This window comes from Budorcas taxicolor, chromosome 16, assembly GCF_023091745.1.
Source record: "Budorcas taxicolor isolate Tak-1 chromosome 16, Takin1.1, whole genome shotgun sequence".
Taxonomy (NCBI): Eukaryota; Metazoa; Chordata; class Mammalia; order Artiodactyla; family Bovidae; genus Budorcas; species Budorcas taxicolor.
In genome coordinates, this window is record NC_068925.1 from 69,862,404 (window position 1) to 69,887,273 (window position 24,870).

Consider the following 24,870-nt stretch of genomic DNA (forward strand, 5'->3'; position numbering starts at 1 on the left):
AAACAACATGGGGAAAAGGGAGGTGGGGGCGGAAATAATATTAAAGAGAAAGAAGTTCTTCCTGCTTCTACTAAGAACAAACCAGCAGGCCTTCCTGTAAGACGGATTGGAGCGGAAAATATGGGGGGTAAAATGGAAAGAGACAGGCAAAAGAAAAGGCCTGCTCCCGTGGAAAGGGGGAAAATGTGAAGTCACAACAGCTACTTGCAGTGACTACTCTCACGTTGAAAGACTGGATGGGAGGAGAGTCTGGATCTTGCTAAGAGCAATTTCCCTTGGTATCATCTGCCCCCATAGAGGGAACTGAGGCAACTTGTTATGACCAAGAGGAGAACAGCAATCCCAAGGACACTAAAAGAAAGCATGTCACACAGGCTCGGAACAGCTTTAAAGTAACTACATTAACTACAAGAGCCTGTGTTTTTGCTTTGTTTTTAACCCTTTACCTACAAATAAAAAACAGTAATGAAAAAGAGCAAGCAAACTATTTGGAGGTTAGATTTCCTAAGGGTTAGAATTACTCAGAATAGTGCCTCTCAAACCATCTATGGCAAAAAAAAAAAAAAAAAAATTTTTTTTTCCCCCCAAATCATTTCCCAGAATTTTTTCTTTTTCATTGCGGTATAGTTGATTGACGGTATTATATTAGTTTCAGGTGTACAACACAGTGATTCACAATTTTTAAAGGTTATAGTCCATTTTAGTTATTATAAAATATTGGCTACATTACTGGCTCTATTCACTATGCTGAATGATATATCCTTGTAGCCTATTTATTTCAAACATAGTAGGTCTGTACCTCTTAGTCTCCTGCACCCATCTTGCCCCTCCCCCAGTCCTCTCTCCACTGGTAACCATTTGTTTTCTACATCCCAGAATTCATTTTTAAAAATAAATTGTTACTGGAGTATAGTTGCTTTATAATGTTGTGTTAATTTCTACTGTACAGCAAAGTGAATCAGCTATACGTATACACATAACCCCTCTTTTTGGAACTGTGTTTCCGTTTAGGCCACCACAGAGCACTCAACAGAGTTCCCTGCGCTATACAGTGCATGCCGGTTTAGTCAATTAGCTGTGTCTGGCTCTTGGTGACCCTTTGGACCGTAGCCCACCAGGCTCCTCGGTCCATGGGATTTCCCAGGCAAGAATATAGAGTGGGTTTCCATGCTCTCCTCCAGCGGATCTTCCCGATCCAGGAGTCGGATGCTGGTCTCCTGCATTGGTAGGTGGATTCTTTATTTATCATTCTTAAAGAATATCATTTACTCTTTATCACCTGGGAAGCCCATGCTGTAGGTTCTCATTAGTTACCTATATTATACACAGGATCAACAATGTCATATGTCAATATATACATATATGTCAGTCCTCATCTCCCAAATCATCCTGCCTCCCCACTTTTCCTCTTGGTGTCCATGTTTGTTCTCTACTTCTGTGTCTCTATTTCAGCTCTATAAATAAGATCATCTATACCAATTTTTTCAGATCCTACATATACGCATTAATATATGATATTTGTTTTTCTCTAGTTCTACGGAAAGAGGGGTGGGGAGCAATCTCTCATCTGCTGTAGAGTGATACTTTTATACAATACAATGAGTATAATAAAAAAGGATTGTGCTTGGATATTGCAAACAGCAAAATAGCAAATGGCTATGAAAATTTTATACTCTAACTCATGATTTCTATACATTGTTTTGGTCATGGGCCAGTAACAAACATTCCTAGACTGGCCCCAGTCTCTGGGCTACACGTTGAGGAAAACTGGGGTTAAAAAAAAAAAACGTGGTAAGCAGCTGCAGCCAGGAGCCAGCATCAGGGCCCATCCTTCCACTCCACTACTACCTGGGTCGCACAACACTAAAGGTGGGAAACTTGAAGGGTTATCTTTGATTTGGGGATTTTTCAGCACAGAAATATCAAATTCCGAACAGTTTTCTGACAGTCATTTTTCAAATCTCCTAGTAGTTTTTGTACTGTGACATAAGTAATTAGACCTGTCATTCTCTCACAACAGAAAAGAAAGTATATACCTTACCAATTTAACAGTGGACTATTGCTTCTGAAAATTAACTAGGACCATGGCGTAATAATCCCCAAATACAAATGCCTCTTTTCTTTTTGTATGTGAATGTCTTTAAAAGAACACAAATACTTTTAAAATTATGTCATACCTTTCTTTACAACTTCTGGAAGCCCCTCTGGCTCAAATTCAGCATCTTCTGCATCCTCTGGAGGGTGAGTACCACTTTTGATGGCTTTCCTGCTTTTTTTAGAAAATGTCTCTGGTGTAGAAGGCATGGTTTCTCTCCCATCTTCCCGAATCCCACTGGACCTTTGCCTTTTGCCTGAAGATTTATTTTGGCCAGATGGTAACTTCTTTTCAGTGGCAGAAGGGACTGGGGATGGTCCTGGAGCAACCGAATTCACCAAAGGAGAACTCCGAAGATTAAGTTTAGATTGTTGTGAACTCAAACGAGCAACTTGTGTTTCTAACATCTCTTTGGCTTTCTCTAACTTCTCATGGCTTATAAGCAGGGAACAGTATTTATCCAGGTATTCGTCTGCCTCCTTGGTTTTTTCTTCAAGGCATTCTTTCAGTTCTTTCATTTCAGTTATTAATTTGTCGACATTAGCATCTACAACGGTATCTGTCAAAAGTAAAATGACAAGTTATTTGTAACATGACACTTCTCTAGTTAACACTGGGCATCATCAAGCAGATAACCTTAGACTTGCTCTTGATTTTCTTTATTTTGGAGGAATGGGGGAAAATGTAGCTACAGATGTTCTTATATTTCAAACAGCTCTTGTCCGGAAGGGACTGTATCAAGATACATATTCTAGTGAGTTACGTACTTATTGCTGTTTACTCACTAAGTCATGCCCAATTCTTTTGAGACCCCACAGACTGTAGCCCACCAGGCTACTCTGTCCATGGGATTTCCTAGGCAAGAATACTGGAGCGGGTTGCCATTTCCTTCTCCAGGGATTGAACCCACGTATCCTCCTTGGCGGGCAGATTCTTTACTACTTTGCAGGCAGAGTCTTCAGCCAACAGGGGCACCCACATACTTACTGGGATAGTTTAAATATAACCCATCAATATCTCAAACTAGTATTTCAGCCAATCCATCAAACCACCTTGTAGTTATACTACCTAAAATGAATTAATTTATTACACTCTCTATATTCCTCTGTCCATTCTTTCTATTTTAAGTGAATGAACAGTAAAAGTCGACAGAGAATATAAAGTTACTGTTGTAAAGGCTTTGGGAGGCAGTTCAGTTGCTCAGTCGTGTCTTACTCTTTGTGACCCCATGGACTGCAACACGCCAGGCCTCCCTGTCCATCACCAACTCCCAGAGTTTACTCAAACTCATATTCCTTGAGTCTGTGATGCTATCTAACCATCTCATCCTCTGTCATCCCCTTCTACTTTCCCCTTCTACTTGCCCTCAATCTTTCCCAGCATCAGGGTCTTATCTAATAAGTCAGCCCTTCACATCAGGTGGCCAAAGTACTGGCGTTTCAGCTTCAGCATCAGTCCTTCCAATGAATATTCAGGACTGATTTTCTTTAGGTTGGATCTCCTTGCAGGCCAAGGGACTCTCAAGAGTCTTCTCCAACACCACAGTTTTACAAGCATCAATTCTTCAGTGCTCAGCTTTCTTTATAGTCCAACTCTCACATCCATACATGACTACTAGAAAAACCATAGCCTTGACTAGATGGACCTTTGTTGGCAAAGTGATGTCTCTGTTTTTTAATATGCTGTCTAGGTTGGTCACAACTTTGCTTCCAAGGAGTGTCTTTTAACTTCATGGCTGCAGTCACCATCTGCAGTGATTTTTAGCCCTGAAATTAAAGTCTGTCACTGTTTCCACTGTTTCCCCATCTATTCGCCATGAAGTGATGAGACCAGATGCCATGATCTTAGTTTTCTGAATGTTGAATTTTCAGCCAACTTTTTCACTCCTGTCTTTCACTTTCATCAAGAGGTTCTTTAGTTCTTCTTCACTTTCTGCCATAAGGGTGGTGTCATCTGCATATCTGAGGTTACTGATATTTCTCCCTTGATTCCAGCTTGTGCTTTACCCAGTCCAGCATTTCTCATGATGTACTCTGCATGTAAGTTAAATAAACAGGTTGACAATATACAGCCTTGACGTACTCCTTTCCTGATCCCATAGGATTATACAGAGGAAGTGACAAATAGATTCAAGGGATTAGATCTGATAGACAGAGTGCCTGAAGAACTATGGATGGAGGTTCATGACAGTACAGGAGGCAGTGATCAAGGCCATTTCCAAGAAAAAAACTGCAAAAAGGCATAATGGTTGTCTGAGGAGGCCTTACAAATAGCTGTGAAAAGAAGAGAAGCGAAAGGCAAAGGAGAAAAGGAATGAGATACCCATTGGAATGCAGAGTTCCAAAGAATAGCAAGGAGAGATAAGAAACCCTTCCTCAGTGATCAATGCAAAGAAATAGAGGAAAACAGAATGGGAAAGACTAGAGATATCTTCAGGAAAATCAGAGATACCAAGGAAACATTTCATGCAAAGATGGGCACAATAAAGGACAGAAATGGTATAGACCTAACAAAAGCAGAAGATATTAAGAAGATGTGGCAAGAATACACAGAAGAGCTATACAAAAAAGATCTTCATGACGCAGATAATCACAATGGTGTGATCACTCACCTAGAGCCAGACATTCTAGAATGCAAAGTCAAGTGGGCCTTAGGAAGCATCACTACAAACAAAGCTGGTGGAGGTGATGGAATTCCAGTTGAGCTATTTGAGAATTCCAGATGATGCTGTGAAAGTGCTGCACTCAATATGCCAGCAAATATGGAAAACTGAGCAGTGGCTACAGGACTGGAAAAGGTCAGTTTTCATTCCAATCCAAAAGAAAGGCAATGCCAAAGAATGCTCAAACTACCAGACAATTGCACTCATCTCACATACTAGCAAAGTGATGCTCAAAATCCTCCAAGCCAGGCTTCAACAGAATGTGAACTGAGAACTTCCAGATGTTCAAGCTGGTTTTAGAAAACACAGAGGTACCAGAGATCAAATTGCCAACATCTGTTGGATCATCAAAAAAGCAAGAGAGTTCCAGAAAAACATCTATTTCTGCTTTATTGAATATGCCAAAGCCCTGTGTGGATCACAACAAACTGGAAAATTCTGAAAGAGGTGGGAATACCAGACCACCTGCCCTGCCTTCTGAGAAATCTGTATGCAGGTCAGGAAGCAGCAGTTAGAACTGGACATGGAACAACAGACTGGTTGCAAATCGGGAAAGGAATACATCAAGGCTGTATATTGGGATACAAGCAGGGGCCAATGAAAAGACAAGTCCAAAGAAATGCTGAAAAGTGCATGGAGGCAATGGAGGATCTGACGGACAAGTGTTTGAAGGACACTACGTGGAAAGATGTCTCAGTCACTTGTAGCCGCCTGGTTGGCATTGATTCCATCCTTGAAGCCCCAGTCCATTCTGCCTACTCTTCTCAGCAGGGAAGACTATTGACCCCTCACCCCTGCCAAGCTATGTATGGTCCAGAAGAGCCATGCATACTATATTTGCCGTCATCTATCCATACAGAAAAAGCATTCCACTCTAGGGGTGTGTGTGTGGAGAAAAGTGACAAAAAGCGTCGTTACTACTGTTTCATTCTACCTACACACCCAAAAATATAGTCCCCAACCTATTTAGTAGAGCCAAGGACAACTAGAATCATCTGTTTGTAAATTCCCAGTGCCAGCTCAGAGGCCAGTCTTCCTTTGATGTAGGAACTAGGTAATGGACATCCACATGAATAACTCTTCTTGGAAAGGCTCATTAGCAAACGGGGCTGCCAGGTTTTTGAATGTTTGATAGAACAGAAGGTGCAGTCATTCTATTTTTTAAATGCAGGCTTCATTCTGAATCCCATTAATGATCCCAGCCCGTGCACAAAATTCAGAAATTGGGAAACGGTTCACCGCTCAATCTCGGCGTGCCGCCACAAAACAGAGCGCTGACCATGCTTCCTGCGCAGACACACCAGCGTGACATCACTAGTCGGCGCCAGTCAGGGCCTGTCGATGTGTATGTGACGTCACTAGTCGGCGCCAGTCAGGGCTTGTCTATGTGGGCCCGGCTAGCACCCACCTGCTCTCTGTTTCTCCTGTGCAGCTTCAAGATGAGACAGTTCTTTCTGCAACATCACCTTTTCCTCTTCCAGCTGTTTACAGGATTTCATCAACAACTTTATTTTACTCTGGGCACGATCGTTTTCCTTCTTCAGTTTATCTGCATGTTTTAGATTTTCCATCTACAAAATGAAAGCAATTCCACTTAAAAACCTTGAATTGCTTTTCGTGAGCATATGGAAAAATAATAATGAGATATAATTAAGAATCATATGCTGTAAGTTTAAGAACAAGACAAAACATCTAAAGATGCATAAAACAATTCCTCGTCTCTGTTCAGTGTCTTAAGTCCCCCCAATAAACACTGTCTTTGTCACTCCCTTTCTTAAGATAATGCCCTACTAAGTAGCCCAATATATCTGTGTTTATCCAACAGGAATCACACCCGGGAGGTAGGGGCAGGGGTCCATGGACATACTCTTGGTGGGCCGAACACTCCAGATGAGAGGATTGTGTCCCATTTGCGATTCTGTGCTGTTGCACAGTTTCAATGCCTGAGATGACATTTGCTGAGTCACACCAGATGAAGGCCAGAGATGTGGCTCACAACACTAATTTAAAGCCAAATGATATTATGGTTTATAACAAATTTAAATGTTATAGTACCTCAAACAAAAAGTGAACAGAATGGTGGGAGAATTATGTCATCAAGCACTTCTTAGTAGCACATGTTCATAGTTCCTTAAGGACAATTGCAAAATCAAAAAAACAAGTTCTGAAAATGATTTACAGGCAAAACTTGACCTGAACAGATATAAAGGAATTTACAGTCTTTATTTATCCCACCTTGTGAAAATATTCATACATTTTGCTATAAAACTATGAATTTGATTAAAGTATCACCCAGACTTGGATAGGATATGCGGCTTATGCATTGCATTATCTAATATCTAAGAAATAGAGAATTCTAAAACAATCTAGCTCTAAGAGTTTCTGATAAGAGATCATAAACATACAAAGGCAGACCAAACTATCAAAAAAAGAAAGCAGCAGCTTAGCAGCACATTGATGTTACAAGTAGATTTCCCTCTTTGTACATTTCACCTTGAAATAATCAGCAATGTTGCAATAAGTCTGCACTTTCAGAATTTTCTATTTGATTCCAAACATAAATGGATTAGAGACAGATTTAATTCAATTTCAACAATGCTTATCAACTTCAATAAAATTATGAGATTTGAATAGACTCAACTAACCATGTACCATTTTGTACATATATAAATAGACATTCCCCACAGTACAACTGTCAAAGATTTTAAAAAACGAGAAAGTAAGTAAATTAAAAAGTAGACCTGAAGCTATTTCTTTCTGTTATTAAACCTAATATCTCTCATTTTGTAGCAACAGGACATTATTGATCATTAATGTTATTTTAAACTTAGTTTGTATTTCCTTGGTATATGTCCTTCACTGTGATAATTGTATAAGACTATAAACATAAGAAATCTATACCTAGTTATCTTAACTTTTCTGAAAGATATTTATTTTCCAGGTTCATATTTCACATTCTGGATGGTATTTGTTTTATGCAAAGTATTTGTGGGAATCAAAACAGCCTCCTTCTCCAAGTAGAATTACTATAGGACTTCCTATATTCTAACAATGGAACTTTCCAGGTGGCACAGTGGTAAAGAATCCGCCTGCCAGTGCAGGAGACACAAGACACATGGGCTGAATCTCCGGGTAGGGAAGATCCCCTGGAGTAGGAAATGGCAACCCATTCCAGTATTCTTGCCCAGAAAATTCCATGGACAGAGGAGCCCAGTGGGCTACAGTCCACAGGGTCGCAAAGAGTCAGACATGACTGAGCAACTGAGCCCACACACATAGTCTACCAATACTGAGATTAGGGTTCACCTTTTTTTCTAAAGAAAAAAGTTTGATGGTCCCTGCATCGAGAGGAAGAGGAGAACGTACACTTATGTATGGCTGGCCAAGTGCTTGGCCCACCTTGAGCCCCAAAGTCATGGAGAAGAAGATTTGGTGATAGTGAACCTGAAGACCAATCATTAAGACTTTCACCAAATCATTATCTACGTCTGGAGGGGCTTGCCGTCATCTGTTATAGGCTTGATCTTCATATCCACTTCCAGAAGTCTCTGACATCCTCTACTTTGACAGGATTCACTGAGTGATGAATAAAGTCTGCTCAAGCTATGGAACTGCATGCTGTCCTCTCATTTGTAGAAACAACTCAACAGACAACTGATGAATGATTTTATTCATCACTACAAAAACCTTTTTCATGAAAATTAAAATGAAAACACTTAATTTCATACCGCTAAAACCACTATTACATGTATGAGCCATTCTAAGTTATGAAGTAATGATAAGTGTACATACCTTGGTTTTCTTCAGTTCTTCTAAAATCTCAGTGGTCGCTTTCAAAGAATTATTGAGTTCTTCTTTACTGGACTTTAAGAGGTCTATCTCCACCTTCTGTGAGCTGAGACATTCCTCCTGAGAAGTCAGTTTCTCTCGATATGTCTGGATTTCCATTTCATGCTAGGGCAGAAAAATGTTACTTTAGCCAGGAGGCTCAAGTAAAAACATCATAAGGGAAACAAACAGAAAAGAAAACTGCTATTCCAAAGTGAAGTGAGCTCGCTCAGTCGTGTCCAACTCTTTGCGACCCCATGGACTGTAGCCCACCAGGCTCTTCCAAGACCATGGTTTTTGGAACTCTCTCCAAGATGGAAATGTATTTTTTAAAAACTCAAGGCATAAAATAAGACACGTGCAAATTACTGGGGGAAAGAAAGGGAAGTTAATAGAACGAGACCATTCAAAAAACTGTGAAGCATAACAACACTGGCTTCCTTGCAAAAAATGCCTCATCACCACCATCGACACATACTCTTCAGCTTGCCCAGTCACCAGACCACCCATTTTTACCTGTTTGTTTGTATCCAGAAGCAAAGCCTGATGTTTGTTTTCAGCTTCCTGAAGCCGTAGCTGATATTCAGCTATTTCTCCTCTCATTTTCCCTTGTTCTTCCATATGGTCTTTGTGTACACAATCCAAACTCTTCTTCAATTCACTATTTTCTAGCATGAGCTCATTCAGTTGACCCTAATTAGAAAAACAATAAAATTATGGGAAGATAATTAAGAACCTGGACATATATATTTAGGAACACTGAGCATAGAAGGGAAAAAAATCATTTACAGGCAAGACAAAATCTATATAAAATTAGTGCTATAATCCTTAGCAATGTACAGTTGATGTTCTATAGCCACAGATTAAACATCCACAAATTTAACCAACTACAAAACAAAAATATTCCATCCCCCCTCCCCCAAAATTCCAGACAGTTCCAAAAAGTCAAACTTGAATTTTCTGTGTACCAGGAATTTTCCACACAGCATTTACACTGTAATTACATATTCTAGTGAGTTACTTATTGTTGTTGTTTAGTCACTCAGTCCTGTACAATTCTTTTCAACCCGATGGACTGGGGCCCACCAGGTTCCTCTGTCCATGAGGACTCTCCAGGCAAGAATACTGGAGTGGGTTGCTCTGGAAGATCCAGAGGATTTTCCCAACACAGGTATTGAACCCAGGTCTCCCACACTGCAGGTGGATTCTTTACTGTCTGAGCCACCAGGGAAGTCCAAGAATACTGAAGTGAATAGCCTACCTCTTCTCCAGGGGATCTTCCCAAACCGGGGTCTCCTGCATTGTAGGCAGAGTATTTACAACTATTTACATAGTATTAGCTATTTTAAGTAATCCAGTATGGGCTTCCCAGGCGGCTCAGTGGTAAAGAATCCACTTGCCAATGCAGACACAGAAGACTTGGGTTCGATCCCTGGGTCGGGAAGATTCCCTGGAAGAGGAAATGGCAACCCACTGCAGTATTCCCAAGGACAGAGAAGCCTGGCAGGCTACTGTCCATGGAGTTGCAGAGTCGGACATGACTTAGCAACCGAGCACATGCAGACTTAAAGAATACAGGAGGATGTGTGTAGCTTAGATGCAAACACTATGCCATTTTATATGAGGGACTTGAACTTCTGTGAATTTTGGAATCTGGAGGGCCTAGAACCCATCTCCTGTGGATACAGAGGAATGACTTAATCCACTTTAAATGGCAACTTCACCTCCAGGGGCAGTTTCCTTTGTTCCAACCCCAGGTCACCTCTGCAAGGAACACGGGATCTCTGAAACCTCAGCTTTACAACTAAGACACCCTGGACCAAACCTTTCTTGGCTCCCTTGGCTTCTCACTTTTTTAAGTACTTCTATTACAGTAATTTCTTGACCTCATCAACAGGACCACCAACACCTTTACACTCAAGCCCCTCCAGCCTCGTGTTTCCTTCCTTGGCCAGCTTAGGTGCATCTTCTGTCACTTTAAGAATTTCCTTCCACATGCTCCCCACTCCTCTGCCCCTCTCTACCTTCTCGGTGCAGGACTAGCAAAACTGCAGCCCTAGGGGCATCTGGCTTCTCTGTGCATGATCCCAAATAGCTGTTCCTACGTGTGTTTATATACATGCTGTGTCCACTTTCTCATCAACCACTCCTCAACCCACTCCCACTCCTTTTCTCCCAGCTCCTCCTGAAACAGCATCATCAAGCCCCATGTTACAGACCCCATCCTTTAGCTCTCATCTCTTTCAGCCTCTGAGCAGAATCTGATGCTGCTGACCACTCCTTCAGTCCCAAGACAGCCTCCACTCATGCCTTCAGGAACAGGATACTCTCCAGGTTTGCCTCCTCTTGTCTTCTCAGTTTCTTTGCTGGCTCTTCCTCCTGTCTCACCCTACGTGCTGGGGGTCACCTGGGCTGGGCCCAGAGCCACCTCTTCTCCACCTTCTCTTCTCCATCTGTATTTTCTACCATCCTCGTAATTTGTAAACACTACCTATATGGTGAACTAGCCAAATTCATGGAGCGATCCTAAACCTTCCCTTCAATCACCAGCCTCCTGCGTTTTGTGTCACTTTAGATTGTACCCTAGTTCTTGACCATCTCTTCCTACTGCTCCAACCTTCCTTCGTACTATTTTCCACCTGACTCCAGCCACAATGGCTTCCTTTCAATTTCGAAAGTGTCCACAGGTGTTTATAATTTCAGAGTTTTGTTCTGCCCCCCGCCCCTCCCCCCCTTTTTTGGCTGCTCCACGTCTTCTCAGCACACAGGATCTTCAATCTTCATCACAGCATGTGGGATCTTTAGTTGGGGCATGTGAACTCTTAGTTGCAGCATATGGGACCTAATTCCCTGACCAGGGATTGCACCCAGGCCCCCGGCATTGGGAGCATGGGAGTCTTCGTCACTGGACCACTAGGAAGTCCCTAATTTCAGAGATTTTGTCACACTGCTCTATAGACTCAGCAGGCTCCCTCCTTGGTCGTGTTCTTCACATGGTGACTTCGTACCTTTTGGGTGGCATTCTCAGACCACCTTGTCTAAATTAGGTTATTCCCTACTCCTATACCCAACTTCCTAAACATTCTGCAGAAAGAATCTTGTTTCCTTTATCACACTTCACGGTTGTTTATTGTTTTGTTTTTTATTTATTTGGCAACACTGGGTCTTCACCGCTGCACACGGGCTTTCTCTAGTTGCAGCAAGGGGGAACTACTCTCTAGCTCTGGTGCCCAGACTTCTCACTGCAGCGGTCTCTCCTATTGCAGAACACAGGCTCAGTAGTTGGGTACATGGGCTTAGCTGCCTCAGGGTTTGGGGAATCTCGCCGGACCAGGGATCAAACCAGTGTCCCCTGCAGTGGCAGGCAGATTCTTAACCACTGGACCACCAGGGAAGTCTTAAAGCACTCGAAGCGTTTATGATTATTTTATACATTTCCTATAAGCGATTTACTGTGTCGAGATGGTAAGCTCTGTGAGTGCAGGAACCACTGGGTAGCTATCGTTCACCATTCCGTCCTCTGACCTTAGTAGTGTTTACAGAATGGATAAAGCCACTGCAGACCAACACATACACACAGCCTTCAAGCTGAACACTTTGCTTTTTTTTTAGTAGAGCCTATAAATGAAATGCAAGTAACAATATACTAGGGATACTCTCAAACTGCTCAGTTCCAAGCAGATTTCAGCAGGTGCAGGACTCAGATATCATTCATAGGAACTCCTTCCACACAGCATTGCCACAAATCCCATGAACCAACTGCTGAGATTAAATGCCAAAGCTTTTCCACTTTTATTAAATATCATATTTAAAGAAAAGCACAGGGCTTCCCTGGTGGTTCCGTGGTCAGAATCCACCCTGCAATGCAGGGGACATCGGTTCCATCCCTGGTCCAGGAAGATCCTATAAGCCGCACAGCCACTAAGCCCATGTGCCGTAACTACGGAGCTTGGACTCTAGAGCCCATCCTCCGCAACAAGAGAAGTCACGGCAGCGAGAAGCCTGAGCGCTGCAACCCCAGACTAGCTTCCGCTCTCCATAACTAGAGAAGGTCCACAGGCAGCAGCGAAGACACAGCAAAGACATAAAGTTAATAATTTTTTAAAAACCTACCTTATTAAAAAAAAACACACACACAAATTTCCCCCATTTCTTATACAGGCTATTCCAAATATCATTGCAACTTTATGTGATTATTCTGTGTCATGATCACAATTATATTTTGCTATCCTTTTCTAAGAACTACTTGGGGATGAAGTTGCACACAGACTATATGGATATAGGAATTTTACCATCTGGCTGCATGGTAGCTGCTACCTAAGGCTCGTTGTTAAGAGATTCAGGAGAAAGCACATGAATCAGCAATGTCTATTATGAGACCAGCAGTGGGAGTGGCAGCCCAAATGCTATAGTTCTGCCACCACCCGCCCTAAAATAGCACCCCAAGACGGCTCCAACTCGACATTTTACTGTGACTCTGTTACACTGTTAGTTCTTTGCAAGATCAGTGCATCTGTCTCTAGCAACACTCTGGCTTGTAATCTGGGGCAGGCCAGGAAAACAGCCTATTGAGAGCTGCATGCAATCCATTTCTGGTATGAGTTAATATAGTCAGAAGGGCTGTCTTCTATGAAAAAGGTATCTGGGCTCCTTGACAGGTATTTTGATGTGTCTGGGGGCCTCTTTGGACTCCTTCAAGGCTCATGACAGTGCTGGATGGCAACAATTACTGCAGGTCTGACCATGACATAGCTTTGGGTTACTCTTTTCAAAAGCTAAAAAAACTTTGATACATCTCAGAAGATCTTACAAAAACAAACAAGGAGACAGTGCACAAGAATTATTAGAGTATAATGAATCTGTCATAGAGAAACTTACTTTGCTGCTCTTTACTTCTTCCAACATTAAATTTAATTCTTCCGTTAGCCTGTTTTTCTCCCCACTAAATTCTTCTTTCAGTTCCGCCGTTTTTTGTATCATTGCATGCATTTCCTTCTGAAGCTCAGTTTCCTTCACAGTCATTGCGTTTACCTGAAATTTCATTTTCCATTAGGATCTGCTTATGGTTGTCTGTTTGATCAAATTAATCACTGTGATACAGCATATTCGTGACATTCACATCACTCCAATAATAAAATAAAACCCAGCTAATCCTCCCATTACTAATCCACTCAACCAATATTCTCAAAACCGACTGATAAGCTTGCCTTTTCTTCTCTGCAAGATTTAACATAAGACAGCAATAAGGAAAGGAATGACCAAGAAAAGATAATATTATCAAATCTTAAAATCCTTCATAGAGGTAATGATTTGAATTAAACGTCAGAAAGTATTTACAAGGCAGTGACTTAATCTATCAGACCCTGGATCTCTTATGTATTCCCTAGAGCCATGCTAAAATTCAAGAAACAGGATGATGGTTTGTTAAAACCAGTTAAAGCAGGATTGTTTGTATCCATCCCTACACCAGACGGAAATAGCCTGGTAAAGTCTGTCTAATTGTCTCTACCATAACTGCTACACTTGCAAGCTATGCAAAAACTTGAAATTCTTGGAAAATATTGAGACGATTGACTGTATTTTCTGGATAATCTACTTTTCCAATAAAAGCTTAATTTGAAGGAATCACTTTCCTAGATCAGTAAGTATAGGGAAAATTTTTAACTTTTCTTTAATAATTGAGTTTCTTGATGGCAGATCTTCCCTTTCATCATCAGCTAACAAAAGAGGAGACTGCCCAAAGAGAATGGGGCTGAAAGCACCAAATCCCTAGGAGGGACATGTCCTGGGAGCCGCGAGGGTTCTGTTGGTTATATCAGTATCTTTAACAGTTCTTTCTCCTAAAGGCAAAAATGGTAGGGCAGAGGCAAAAGATTCTGACTAATACGTGGTATACTCTCCGCGGCAGTGGTCCTCCGCTGGGTATGGGTATGCAGGCTACTATTCTGATGTACTACAAGAAATGAACCGTACACAGCCCAAAGCTTCTTCCCTGTCCAGGTGTCACAGTGAAAACTGGGCCAATCCACAGAAGCACCCCATGGAAGTGTGTGCCACAGGTAAGACTCACTCACTATTGGAGCCAAGTCAATATCCCCCACAGTTCAAGACCCCCAAACTTAAAGCCTTTACAAAGTTTGACCCAATACAGCAAACGCTGTCCAGAAGGAAATAGAATTCACACAGTGGTTGCCCCTCCTCCTGACAACAGATTCAAATGTAAAGACATAAAGCCACTTACTTTTTCAACAAAGGACGTTTTTTCCAAATTTGTCAATTCAAGCTCTTTCTCCAGATTCCTGTAAGAATTCTGCAGAGCTTCTAAGGTATCCTGTAAAGCATCATTTTTGGATTGCAGCACCTGAATCTTCTGCTCCAATTCCACCATCAGATTTTCCAGGTCTGCCTTTTGCTTCTTCCAAAGTTGCTGTTCTCCTTCCATCTGGGACAGTTTAGAGACAAGCTGCTCTTGGTCCCGAGTCTGACTTTTTAGTATTCTGATTTCTTCATCCTTTTTCTCTAGTTTCTGTTTGCCATCTTCAACTTCTTGAACGAGGTCATTCACAGAAGACTGCAAAATCATGTAATTACTTTTGGTATCATCAAGGCCCTGCAGCAACTGAGCCTTCTCATGTTCAAGGGAATCTACTTGACTACTCAGGCTCTGTTCTTTGACCTTCCAGGTCTCTTGGTCATTACCCAAGGCTGCCATTTTCTCGTTTAGCTCTTCTAATTCTTTCTCCAGCATCTCCACTGCAGCTTTAGACTCTTCCTTCATCTGTACTTTTTCTTGCTCTTTTTCCCGCAACATATTTTCAAATGAAGAATTTAATGTTTCTAATTCAGACACTCGACTCTGCTCTTTTTGTAATTCTTTAGTCAGATCTTCTTTTTCTGATCTTATATTGACAAGATCTAATTGCAAACCTCTCAGATTTTGGTCCATCTCCTCCATTGTTGTTTTCAGGGTCTCTACTTCTGCTTTGGACTTCTCAGCCTCAAGAGTCACATGCTCTTGGTTTTTGCCTGATAGCTCGAGTTCTCTTTCAAGGTTCTCAACTGTATCCTTAAGGAAATCTGCCTGATGCTGACTTTCCTTCAGTTTTTCTAAGATATAGAGCTGCTGCTTTTTATCAGCATCTAAGCAGACTTTCAGCTTTCCAATGTTATTTCTCAGCTGTTGTACCTCCTCAACTGGGGAGTCCAGACTTTCTTCTTCAACCTTCCAGGTCTCCTGGTCAACATACAAGGTTGCTACTTCCTCACTGAGCTCTTTCAGTTGTGTCTGCAGCATCTCCACTGCAGCTTTAGATTCTTCCTTCATCTGTACTTTTTCTTGCTCTTTTTCTCGCAATAGGTTTTCAAATGAAGAATTTAATGTTTCTAATTCAGACACTCGACTCTGCTCTTTCCGTAATTCTTTAGTCAGATCTTCTTTTTCTGATCTTATATTGACAAGATCTAATTGCAAACCTCTCAGATTTTGGTCCATCTCCTCCACTGTTGCTTTCAGGGTCTCTACTTCTGCTTTGGACTTCTCAGCCTCAAGAGTCACATGCTCTTGGTTTTCTCCTGATAGCTTGAGTTCTCTTTCAAGGTTCTCAACTGTATCCTTCAGCAAATCTGCCTGATGCTCACTTTCCTTCAGTTTTTCTAGGATATGGAGCTGCTGCTTTTTATCAATGTCCACGTGGACTTTCAGCTTTTCAATGTTATTTCTTAGCTGTTGTACCTCCTGGGCAGGAGAGTCCAGACTCTGTTCTTTGACCTTCCAGGTCTCCTGGTCGTCACATAAGGCTGCTACGTCCTCACTGAGCTCTCTCAATTGTGTTTGCAGCATCTCCACTGCAGCTTTAGATTCTTCTTTCATCTGTATTTTCTCTTGCTCCTTTTCTTCTAATAGGTTTTTCAACGAAGAGAGCAGCGTATCTAACTCAGACGCCTGACCTTGTTTTGCTTGTAGCTGTTTCAAAAGATTTTCTTTTTCAGTCCGTATGGTGACAAGGTCTGATTCTAACTCTTTCAGGCGCTCAGTCATCAATTCTATTTGTGTTTTTAGGGTCTCCACCTCTGCTTTGCAATTCTCAGCGTCAAGAATCACCAGCTCTTGGCTTTCTTCTGCCATCTGCAACTCCCTTTCAAGGGTCTCAACCTTGTCCTGAAGCGAGTCATTCCTCCGCTCACTTGCTTTCAGTTTTTCTGAGACATGGAGCTGCTTCTTTTCATCAGCCTCAATGCGGACCCTGAGTTTCTCAATGCCTTTTCTCAACTGGTGCACTTCCTCTTGCGTGGAGCCCAGCCTCACTGCGACCTCACCCTTCTCCATCAGTGCAGTCTCCAAAGCCTTGGTGATGGCCAGCTTTTCATTCTCCGATTCACTCAGTTTGGTCTGCAGGCTTTCGGATTCCCATACAAGTGAGTCCTTCTCTTTATTCAGTTGTTCAATTTGGTTTTCCAATTCACTTCTTACCAGAGACAGTGCCTGTGAGTCCTTTTCCAAACTCTGAAGCTGCTCTTGGAGATGCAGACACTCCCTTTGATGAGATTCAAGCTCCCGTATTTTCTCCTTCATCTTTTCACACATCTGATCTAGCTCTTGATTTTCTTTTGACAAAGTATCTAACTCTCCACGAAGCTGATCTCTCTCACTTGTGACCGCAGAGAGTCCTTCCTCAAGACAGGTTATAACTGTTTGTTTATTTTCATTGTCTTTTTCTAAATATAGTTTCTCTGTTTGAACTGCCTCTAAGCTGGCTTCCACAGAGAGGGTGTGATGCTCCAGGCAATCTTTCTCAGATTGAATCCTCTGTAGTTCGTTTTCCACCTGGAGACATTTCTCTCTCCAGTTGTCAGTCACCCTGGCTACATCATCTTCAATATCTTCATGTAGCAATTTGCTTGTGACCATTTCTAAGCTAGGAGTGAGACCTCCTGAACTTTCTTCTCTCTGGTTATGACAAGAAAAGGATGCCAATTTTTCATTTAAGTCTAATTTTTCTTTCTTAAGTTCCTCAACTATTTTTTCCAATGCCACACATGCTTCAATCTTGGTAGTTAGTTGTACTTCCTGTAAATGGAATTTTGAATCTAACTCGTTGATTTCATTTAGCAAGTTCTCAACTTTTTGGTCACGTTCCTCTATGCCATGAAGTAATCTCAAATTCTCATTTGATGTCTCTTTTACTTTCAGCTCAAGACTCTGAATGGTTACCTGATTCTCCAGAACATCCCTAGGCACTGAAGCATTAGGCCCAGGAAGGGACAGTTCAGAAATGCACTCTGAACAGCCCTGGGCTGGATCTCCCACTGGAGCCTCAGGGCTGGCTTCTGAGGACCGCTCTCTGGACCATTCTTCTGTAAGTTTGGCTGCACCAGTCTTTGTTATTTTCTCCATCTCTAGACTGAGGTCCTGCTGAACATCTTTTTCACAAACCTGGTGAATCTCATGCTGTGGGGTCCTCTCTTTAGGTTCTGAAGTATATTCTTCTGATTCTCTTATGTCACAGCTATCGTTTCCACCCGGAATAGCCTGTAGTTGCAAAATATAATAAGAATGCAGCTTACTTTTCAAGAAGAATCAGAATAAATAGGCTTATTATTTTTTTGGAAACTAGATACCTGTCTCTGCTAAACACATCTCTTCAAATGGCATACTGCCTACCAGATTCATGTCTCTCCATCCAAATAGTCAACACAATTAAACAAACATTCAGGAAGTGTCCTCCATGTGCAAGGTCCTGGGTATTTATCAAGAAGACAAAGCCTTCAGGTCAGTTTATGTGATCATCATCTACACTGTGATGTCGTTACATTTCAAAATGTTTTTCCTGTTAGGAATATTCTAAGTAGCCAAATTTGAAATTTTCTTTGGGATTATCAAATAAGAGGCTAACAAATTCCAAACTAAATGGTCAGCTTCCATCTGCAGCATTTATGACACTCTTCAATAAGAGAAGGCAGTAAGGCTCCACGACCAGATTTCCAGGTCAAGGACTTAATCACTTAATATAAGCGGCCTATATTCTTGGATAAATCACATGTTTGAACCTCCCCTTCTCTTATCTGTAAACGGGGGATCTGCTCCTTTGACCATAGTGGCTGTCACCTCTGCACATGCCTCCTGCCACTCTGCAGAGGTAGAGGGAGGGAATCAAGTGAGACTCACTGACTGTACACCATTACTAGTTTAGCTGGTAGACTAGAAAAGACAAAGGTATAAGTAACTAAACAACTTTTTATCCAACAAAGAAAAAGGTGTCTCAGAATAACTGATATCAAATCATAGATGTGTACCCAAACAAATTGTTAGAAAAGTATTCATAATTACAAAGTAAACACTAATATTTAGCTTCATGACTATAACTCTGTAACATTAAAAACAGTCTGAAGAGAGTAAGAGAGGTAAAAATTCTGATCACCTTACCATTCCTAAGTGCCAGTTTGAGATTCAATGTGTTTTATTAGATCACAAAGTGAAAATATATAGACATCCTCAAGAAGATATTCTGACTCCGTAACATGATTTTCTCTAGGAGACTTTAAAAAACACCTGTAGTAATGTCCAATATAATAATTTTTAAAGATGATGATGATAGAAATTACCCCCCTAAATAAAGCTGACACATTTTCCTAAAGATCTGGCTTATTTTTTTAAAACTTTGGTATATTTTGCTCTTATTTCCTTAAACCCTAAAAATATTTTCATTTGGATTTAATGTCGATTTCAACAAACACTGCATGCCTCCTAGGCGCGCGATTAGAGAAACAGCACGTCAGTCCGTGTACTTACATCTTCTAAGTCGGTGCCAAGCAGCGACCGAGAGCTTAAGTCCAGACCCTGCAGCTGGAGCCGCGCCACTTCGAGCTCAAGGGTGAGGTGCTCCGTGTGTCTCTTTTCAGCCGCCAACTTGGACTCCATCTCCGCTGTCACATCTGTCAGCTTCTGCTGCCACTGTTCATTTTCTGACAAATACTGCTTCCTGAGGTAGTCGAGCTCCTCCCTCGAAGAACTCAGTAACTCCCTGAGCTCTTCAATTTCCTTGTTTTTCGTAAGCCCTTGACTTTCAATTTCCTCTTCCAGCTGCTTGAGGGACTGGAGGTACGTCTGACAGAGGGTCTCAAGTTCTCGAGTGCTCTGCAGTGGGACAGAGGGGATCTCTTTCTCGGTCAGATTCTCCTCCTCCAGACTACTGCAAGAGACTTCCTCTACATTGGACTGGTTTGCTGAAACAGTCCCTTCTAAATTATTCAAGAGGGACGTTTCTGTTGTGTGCTCTAAAAGATCTTTGTAAAAAGAGGATTCTCCCAAACTTGCGTTACCAGGGCTGTCAGTCACACAAGAGAATGACAAGGACAGCAAATGCTCCTCCCCGGGCGCTGGTGCCACCTCCTTTACCAGGTCACCTTGAGCGCTCCTCAGACTCATCGACAAGACTGAATTTTCAGCCTTTAATGTGTCAACGTAAGACTGCAGCTCTGACATCTTGGAGCTCATCAGACAGTGCTGTTCATGTAAAATTTTGTGTTCACTCTGTAAAGATGAAAATTTCTCCTTTAATTCAGCAAAGTGCATTTGAACCTCTTTGTTTGACATGGTCAAATGCTCATAGAAATTACAGTCATCCAAAGGATTTAAGTTCACAGATGTCTGCTCATCTTGTTGTTCACCAAATTCACCTTCTGGTGTTTCTTCCACTAACTCGCCTTGGAGAAGTCCATTCTCATCATTTAATGTTTCAACTTCATTTACTAGTTTCCCTGCCTCTTCTGCCATTTTACTAGTTGCTCTGATACATTCTGATCTTGAGTCATTCAGCTCAGATATGAGTTCAGACTTTTCAACCTGCAGGGCTTCACACATTTTCTCTAACTCATTCAGCTTGTTCATGGCTGTCTGTAGAGAGCACTGCAGGTGGGCATTGTCCTGCTGACTTGTTGACAATTCATGAAGCACTGAAATATATTTTTCTTCTGGATCTATTTCAGAGAATCCAAGGCTACTAATATCTTGTGACTGAGTATCTTGTTGCAAATCTTCAGTTTCTAATTCTCTAGCTTGTAATTCGTGCTGTAGACACTCTTCCTTCTCACTCTTCTGAAGTCTTAATTCCATGTTTCTGACTTCAGATTCTACTTGCACCGGCTGTGCTTTATAAGTGTCTAGAGAAGAATCTTTAACATCAAGATCCATCGGAAGTTGAACATGACATGTATTTATCTCCCTCTCTCCTTCTTTCTCAGAGTCTTGAATTGGTTCCAGTTCTAGACATTGATGCTCATGTTTCGTCTTCATTAATTCCATCAGGTGTTCATTCTCTTGTAATAAGGCATTAACTTCCTGTTGCATCTTATTTTGCTCTTCCTTTAACTTCATGATTTCTTGCTTTAAACCATCAGCCTCCCTCTTGGAGCTGTTTTGGATATCTGTAATCTCAGACTGCAGGGCTCGCTGCACCGTCTCCAACTCCAGAATTAAATTCTGGTTTCTTTCTTCAGCTGATGCTAACTGCGATACAAATGCTTGGTGTTCCCTTGCAAATGTTTCCTTTAGCTGTCCTAATTCATTTTTTCTGTCTTCACAAACACCCGTGCACTCACTCAGCAAGCATTCTAATTTAGAGTTCTTTTCCTGAACTGCTTTATATTTTTCACTCAGATCCTGAAATGCATTTCCTGTTTCTTCACATCTTTGTAGTAAAGTAAGCCTTTCTTGTTTGTACTGATTAGATAACTCTGAAATGCTTTTATCTCTTTCATCTATACAGTTTGAAAAACTCTCAGTTTTTTGGAGCAAGTTCATCTTCTCTTGAGTTAAGGTGGCATTAATTTCCTTGAGAGTCCCATTCTCTTGGGTCAACCCTTCAATGTCCTTTTTATTTAGAGAAATGATGGAATTTAGTTCCTTTTTCTCCAAGCTCAGGGTTTCAGACAAAAACTGTAGCTCCTTTAGAGATTCCTGAAGTAAATGGTTGTTCTTTTTTAACTCTCCAATCTCTGCCTGCTCAGTTTCTAACTTTTCATTCAAAAGTTGCAACTCTCTTTCCTTGCTCTCCAGGGCAGCTAAAGTTTCAGCAACAACATTCTGATGGACAGAAGTGTCTTCTTGTAACTTGCTAATGCGTTGACTTGTTTCAGCCACAAAACTTTGATGCATCTGTTCTGCTTTCGTGAGGTTTTCTTCAATTTCTCCTTTGATTTGCACCAACTCTTCACACTGCTTCTGCAGATCTGAGTTCATCTGCTTTTGCGACTCTAAGGAAAATTCAAGAGAAACGACTCTACTTTGCAACATGGATGAACTTTCCGGACTTTGGTCTGTTGCTACATGGCATCCACTCCTTTCTGAAGACACGCTTTCTTGCTCTCCAATTCTACTTGCAAAGGAATTGTTCAGTGCAGACTGCTGTTCAAAAGCCAAACGACTTCTCTGATGAGGCTCAACTGTCACTGCAGAGGAATCTCTGGATTTTAGCAGATCCCTGAGACTCTCATATTCAGCATGCAAGTCTTGGTAACGCTGGTCTTTGTCCATGATTTCACTTGACAGTAACTGAAGCTTATGTTCTAGGTCTTCCACTTGCCCAGTGAGGTGAGAGATTTTCAAACACGTATTTTCTATCTCCTTCTCGTGTTTCTGATCTGAGAACTCAGCTTTCTGTTGCAGTTCTCCATAAGCACGTTTCTGTGTCTCTGCCTCTGTGGTCTTGCTGTCGATCACATTTTGAAGGTTCCTGATCTCCACGTTTAGATTTTCTCTTTCCATCTCCAGGGTTCTTACCCTCTCGTTATATTCGTGACTTTTTATTTGTTGTGTCTTAAGACAAGTTTCCAAGTGATTAACTTTACTCTGCAAGCTTTCCTTTTCTGATTCCATCTGATTTAAAAGTTGTTCGTTTTCACTTTTCCAGCGAGAAAACAGAGTTTTCTCTTCTTTTAATTCTTCATATTCTTTCTTCTTTAATTCCAAAGCGCTCAACAATGCTTCAGATTCTCTCTCTGTTTTGCTTAACTTTTCATTCAGTTGTTCAATGTGGTGTTCCCTTTTCTTTAATAGGTCTTGAGAACAATCTCGCTGCTTTTCCAAGTCAGCCAAGGCAAGCTTCAGTTTCTCTAAAGTCAAGGAATTCTCTTGCTGATTTATCTTTTCTTGAAGATCTCTTAACATGGTTTCCTGAGAGGTGTTCTTAGCTATTAAAACAGAAAAAAATACATAAGTTGTCATAGCTTTAATAAATACTTATTTGACAAGAATTCTAAACTCTGAAAAAAAAACTAAAACTAAATGTAAAAATTGGCATTACTGCCTGTATATCTCCTTGAAAGTAAACCACCTGATAATTATCTAAGCTCATATAAAGAAAATGGTCCTTTTCAGGATGGCAATACATTTGTTTATCTTCTTTCTAAGCAGCATAACAATATTGTATAAAACACCAAAGGGTTATTTTCCTAAGCACTTGAAACTTTCTTTTATTCTTTTACCTTGTATATGCTTATGTATATCATATTTTTGCCCTTTGGAAATAGCTACTCAAGGAGAGAAAAGTGTGACAAGAGCAGCACTAACATGGAAATATCCCACATCACTATGCGACATCCCCGATATCTCAGAAAAGTTAATAACTTCTTTGCCAGTTTAGCCAAAAATCCACAGGATCAAGCTTAAGTACAAGAGTATGTGGTGCTGCAGGGAATTATACTCAATTATTCTGTAAGGGAAAAGCATTTGAAAACGTGTGTGTGCGTGCGTGTGCGTGTGCGTGTGTGTGTATAACTGAATCACTCTGCTGTACAACTGAAACTAACACAGCATCGTAAACCAACTATACTTCAATTAAAAATTGTACACTTTTTTCCCCCAAAGTATACATGGTTCTATGTATCAGCAGCTCTGGAGGCAAACATAGGAATGTCAGTGAGGAGCAATGGCCCACACCCAGCCCCTCAGAGTCAGGGTGGTAACTGTGAAGATGAGAGTCATCAGGAAGATGTCATAGACTCCATCACTGCCTGTTCTCTGCTTAAAAACTCCCCTCTGCCCACGGATCCCTCCGAGTTGAGAATAATCACATGGCTTTCATTCAACAATGGGAAGTCTTAAAGAATCTCATTAGTAGATGAAAAAGGTAGCATGTATTATAAACTCAGATGTTATACCAACTGGACAGCAATTCCTCTTTTTAGCCTGCTCATCTCCATCTACCTAATGAGAGTGATGGCTGCTGAAGACAGCGCCATAGGGGCTATTTGCTTGGGAGAGCCTCAAGCAATGACACTGGAGACCAACGCTGAAAAAAAACACCCTCTTTCTTTTGCTATAGTTTTCTTTCAAAAAATCTGAAGATTGATATTTCTACCTCCTGCCGTGGAAAACTGAAAGCTGTATGGGGAGGTTAGAATTTAAAAAAAGGAAAGAGTCAGAGAAGTGCTCAGGTTAAAAGAAATCCAAGACGTGCAAACACCCCAGGGGAGAAAATAAATCTAAATAAAGACACATGGCACATACAAATAAATGTGAAATAAACAGTGGAATCATTTGGTGTACATAGCATCATTCTGTGGCTATATAGAAAGTAAGGAAATAAAATCATTCAGTCAAGTAAGCCATCCAAAAACAATGGTCACTAAGGGCTGGGAAAACATGCAGTTAATACAGAATTTTCCATTATAAGGGAAACGGTAATGGGTGAGTAGATGAGCCGTCTGGATATAACTAACAAACACGCTTGAGACACAAAATAGCACGCTGGGGAATGAGACAGCACCAACAAGTTACTTTTGTTTGGAAAGTATTTACCCTTTTGGTTTCAAAGTGCTGAAAACCAGGCATTTGGGGACTCAATGTGTTTCAATAAAAAAAAGTCCAACTATCACTCTGGAAACTAAAAAGTGGAAAAGCAAAAACTTTTCCACATCAGCTGCTGACATCTCTCTGGGAGAAGATATGCAAAAATTCAAAGAAGTTTCTAATGACATCCACCCTCCCTCGAGGGAACATTAGCCTAGAGAAAGAACTCTAAAACGCCACTCACCCTTCATTTCTTCTGCAAAATTCTGGCTCTGACTCAAACACTGCTTGGCCTTCTTCAGTTCCTCCTCCAGGTGGCAGGCTTCTCGGGCCCTCTGCTCAGACTGACTCTTGAGGAGGCTGTTTTCCCTCTTCATTTCCTAAAAGACAGGTTTAGTTAGTTATCTTACTGCCCAGACAGATGCTCAAGCAACTCAAGACTTCTGCCTTGGTGGGACTTCTGCCTCATGGGACCATGTGTGCCTCTCACTAGGGGAG

General features: G+C 41.3%; 1 protein-coding gene across 1 annotated transcript in view; it reads right to left on the minus strand.

Moving 5' to 3' along the window:
• Window positions 1-24,870, minus strand: part of CENPF (centromere protein F) — a 60,793-nt gene that overhangs the window by 4,899 nt on the left and 31,024 nt on the right. The window contains exons 10-17 of the mRNA XM_052654086.1: window positions 24,617-24,752; window positions 19,375-22,772; window positions 14,827-18,114; window positions 13,464-13,616; window positions 9,102-9,278; window positions 8,550-8,711; window positions 6,166-6,328; window positions 2,178-2,654 (exon numbers count right to left, since the gene is read on the minus strand). Coding sequence (XP_052510046.1) covers window positions 2,178-2,654; window positions 6,166-6,328; window positions 8,550-8,711; window positions 9,102-9,278; window positions 13,464-13,616; window positions 14,827-18,114; window positions 19,375-22,772; window positions 24,617-24,752 — 7,954 coding nt within the window. The remainder of the gene's footprint in view (window positions 1-2,177; window positions 2,655-6,165; window positions 6,329-8,549; window positions 8,712-9,101; window positions 9,279-13,463; window positions 13,617-14,826; window positions 18,115-19,374; window positions 22,773-24,616; window positions 24,753-24,870) is intronic.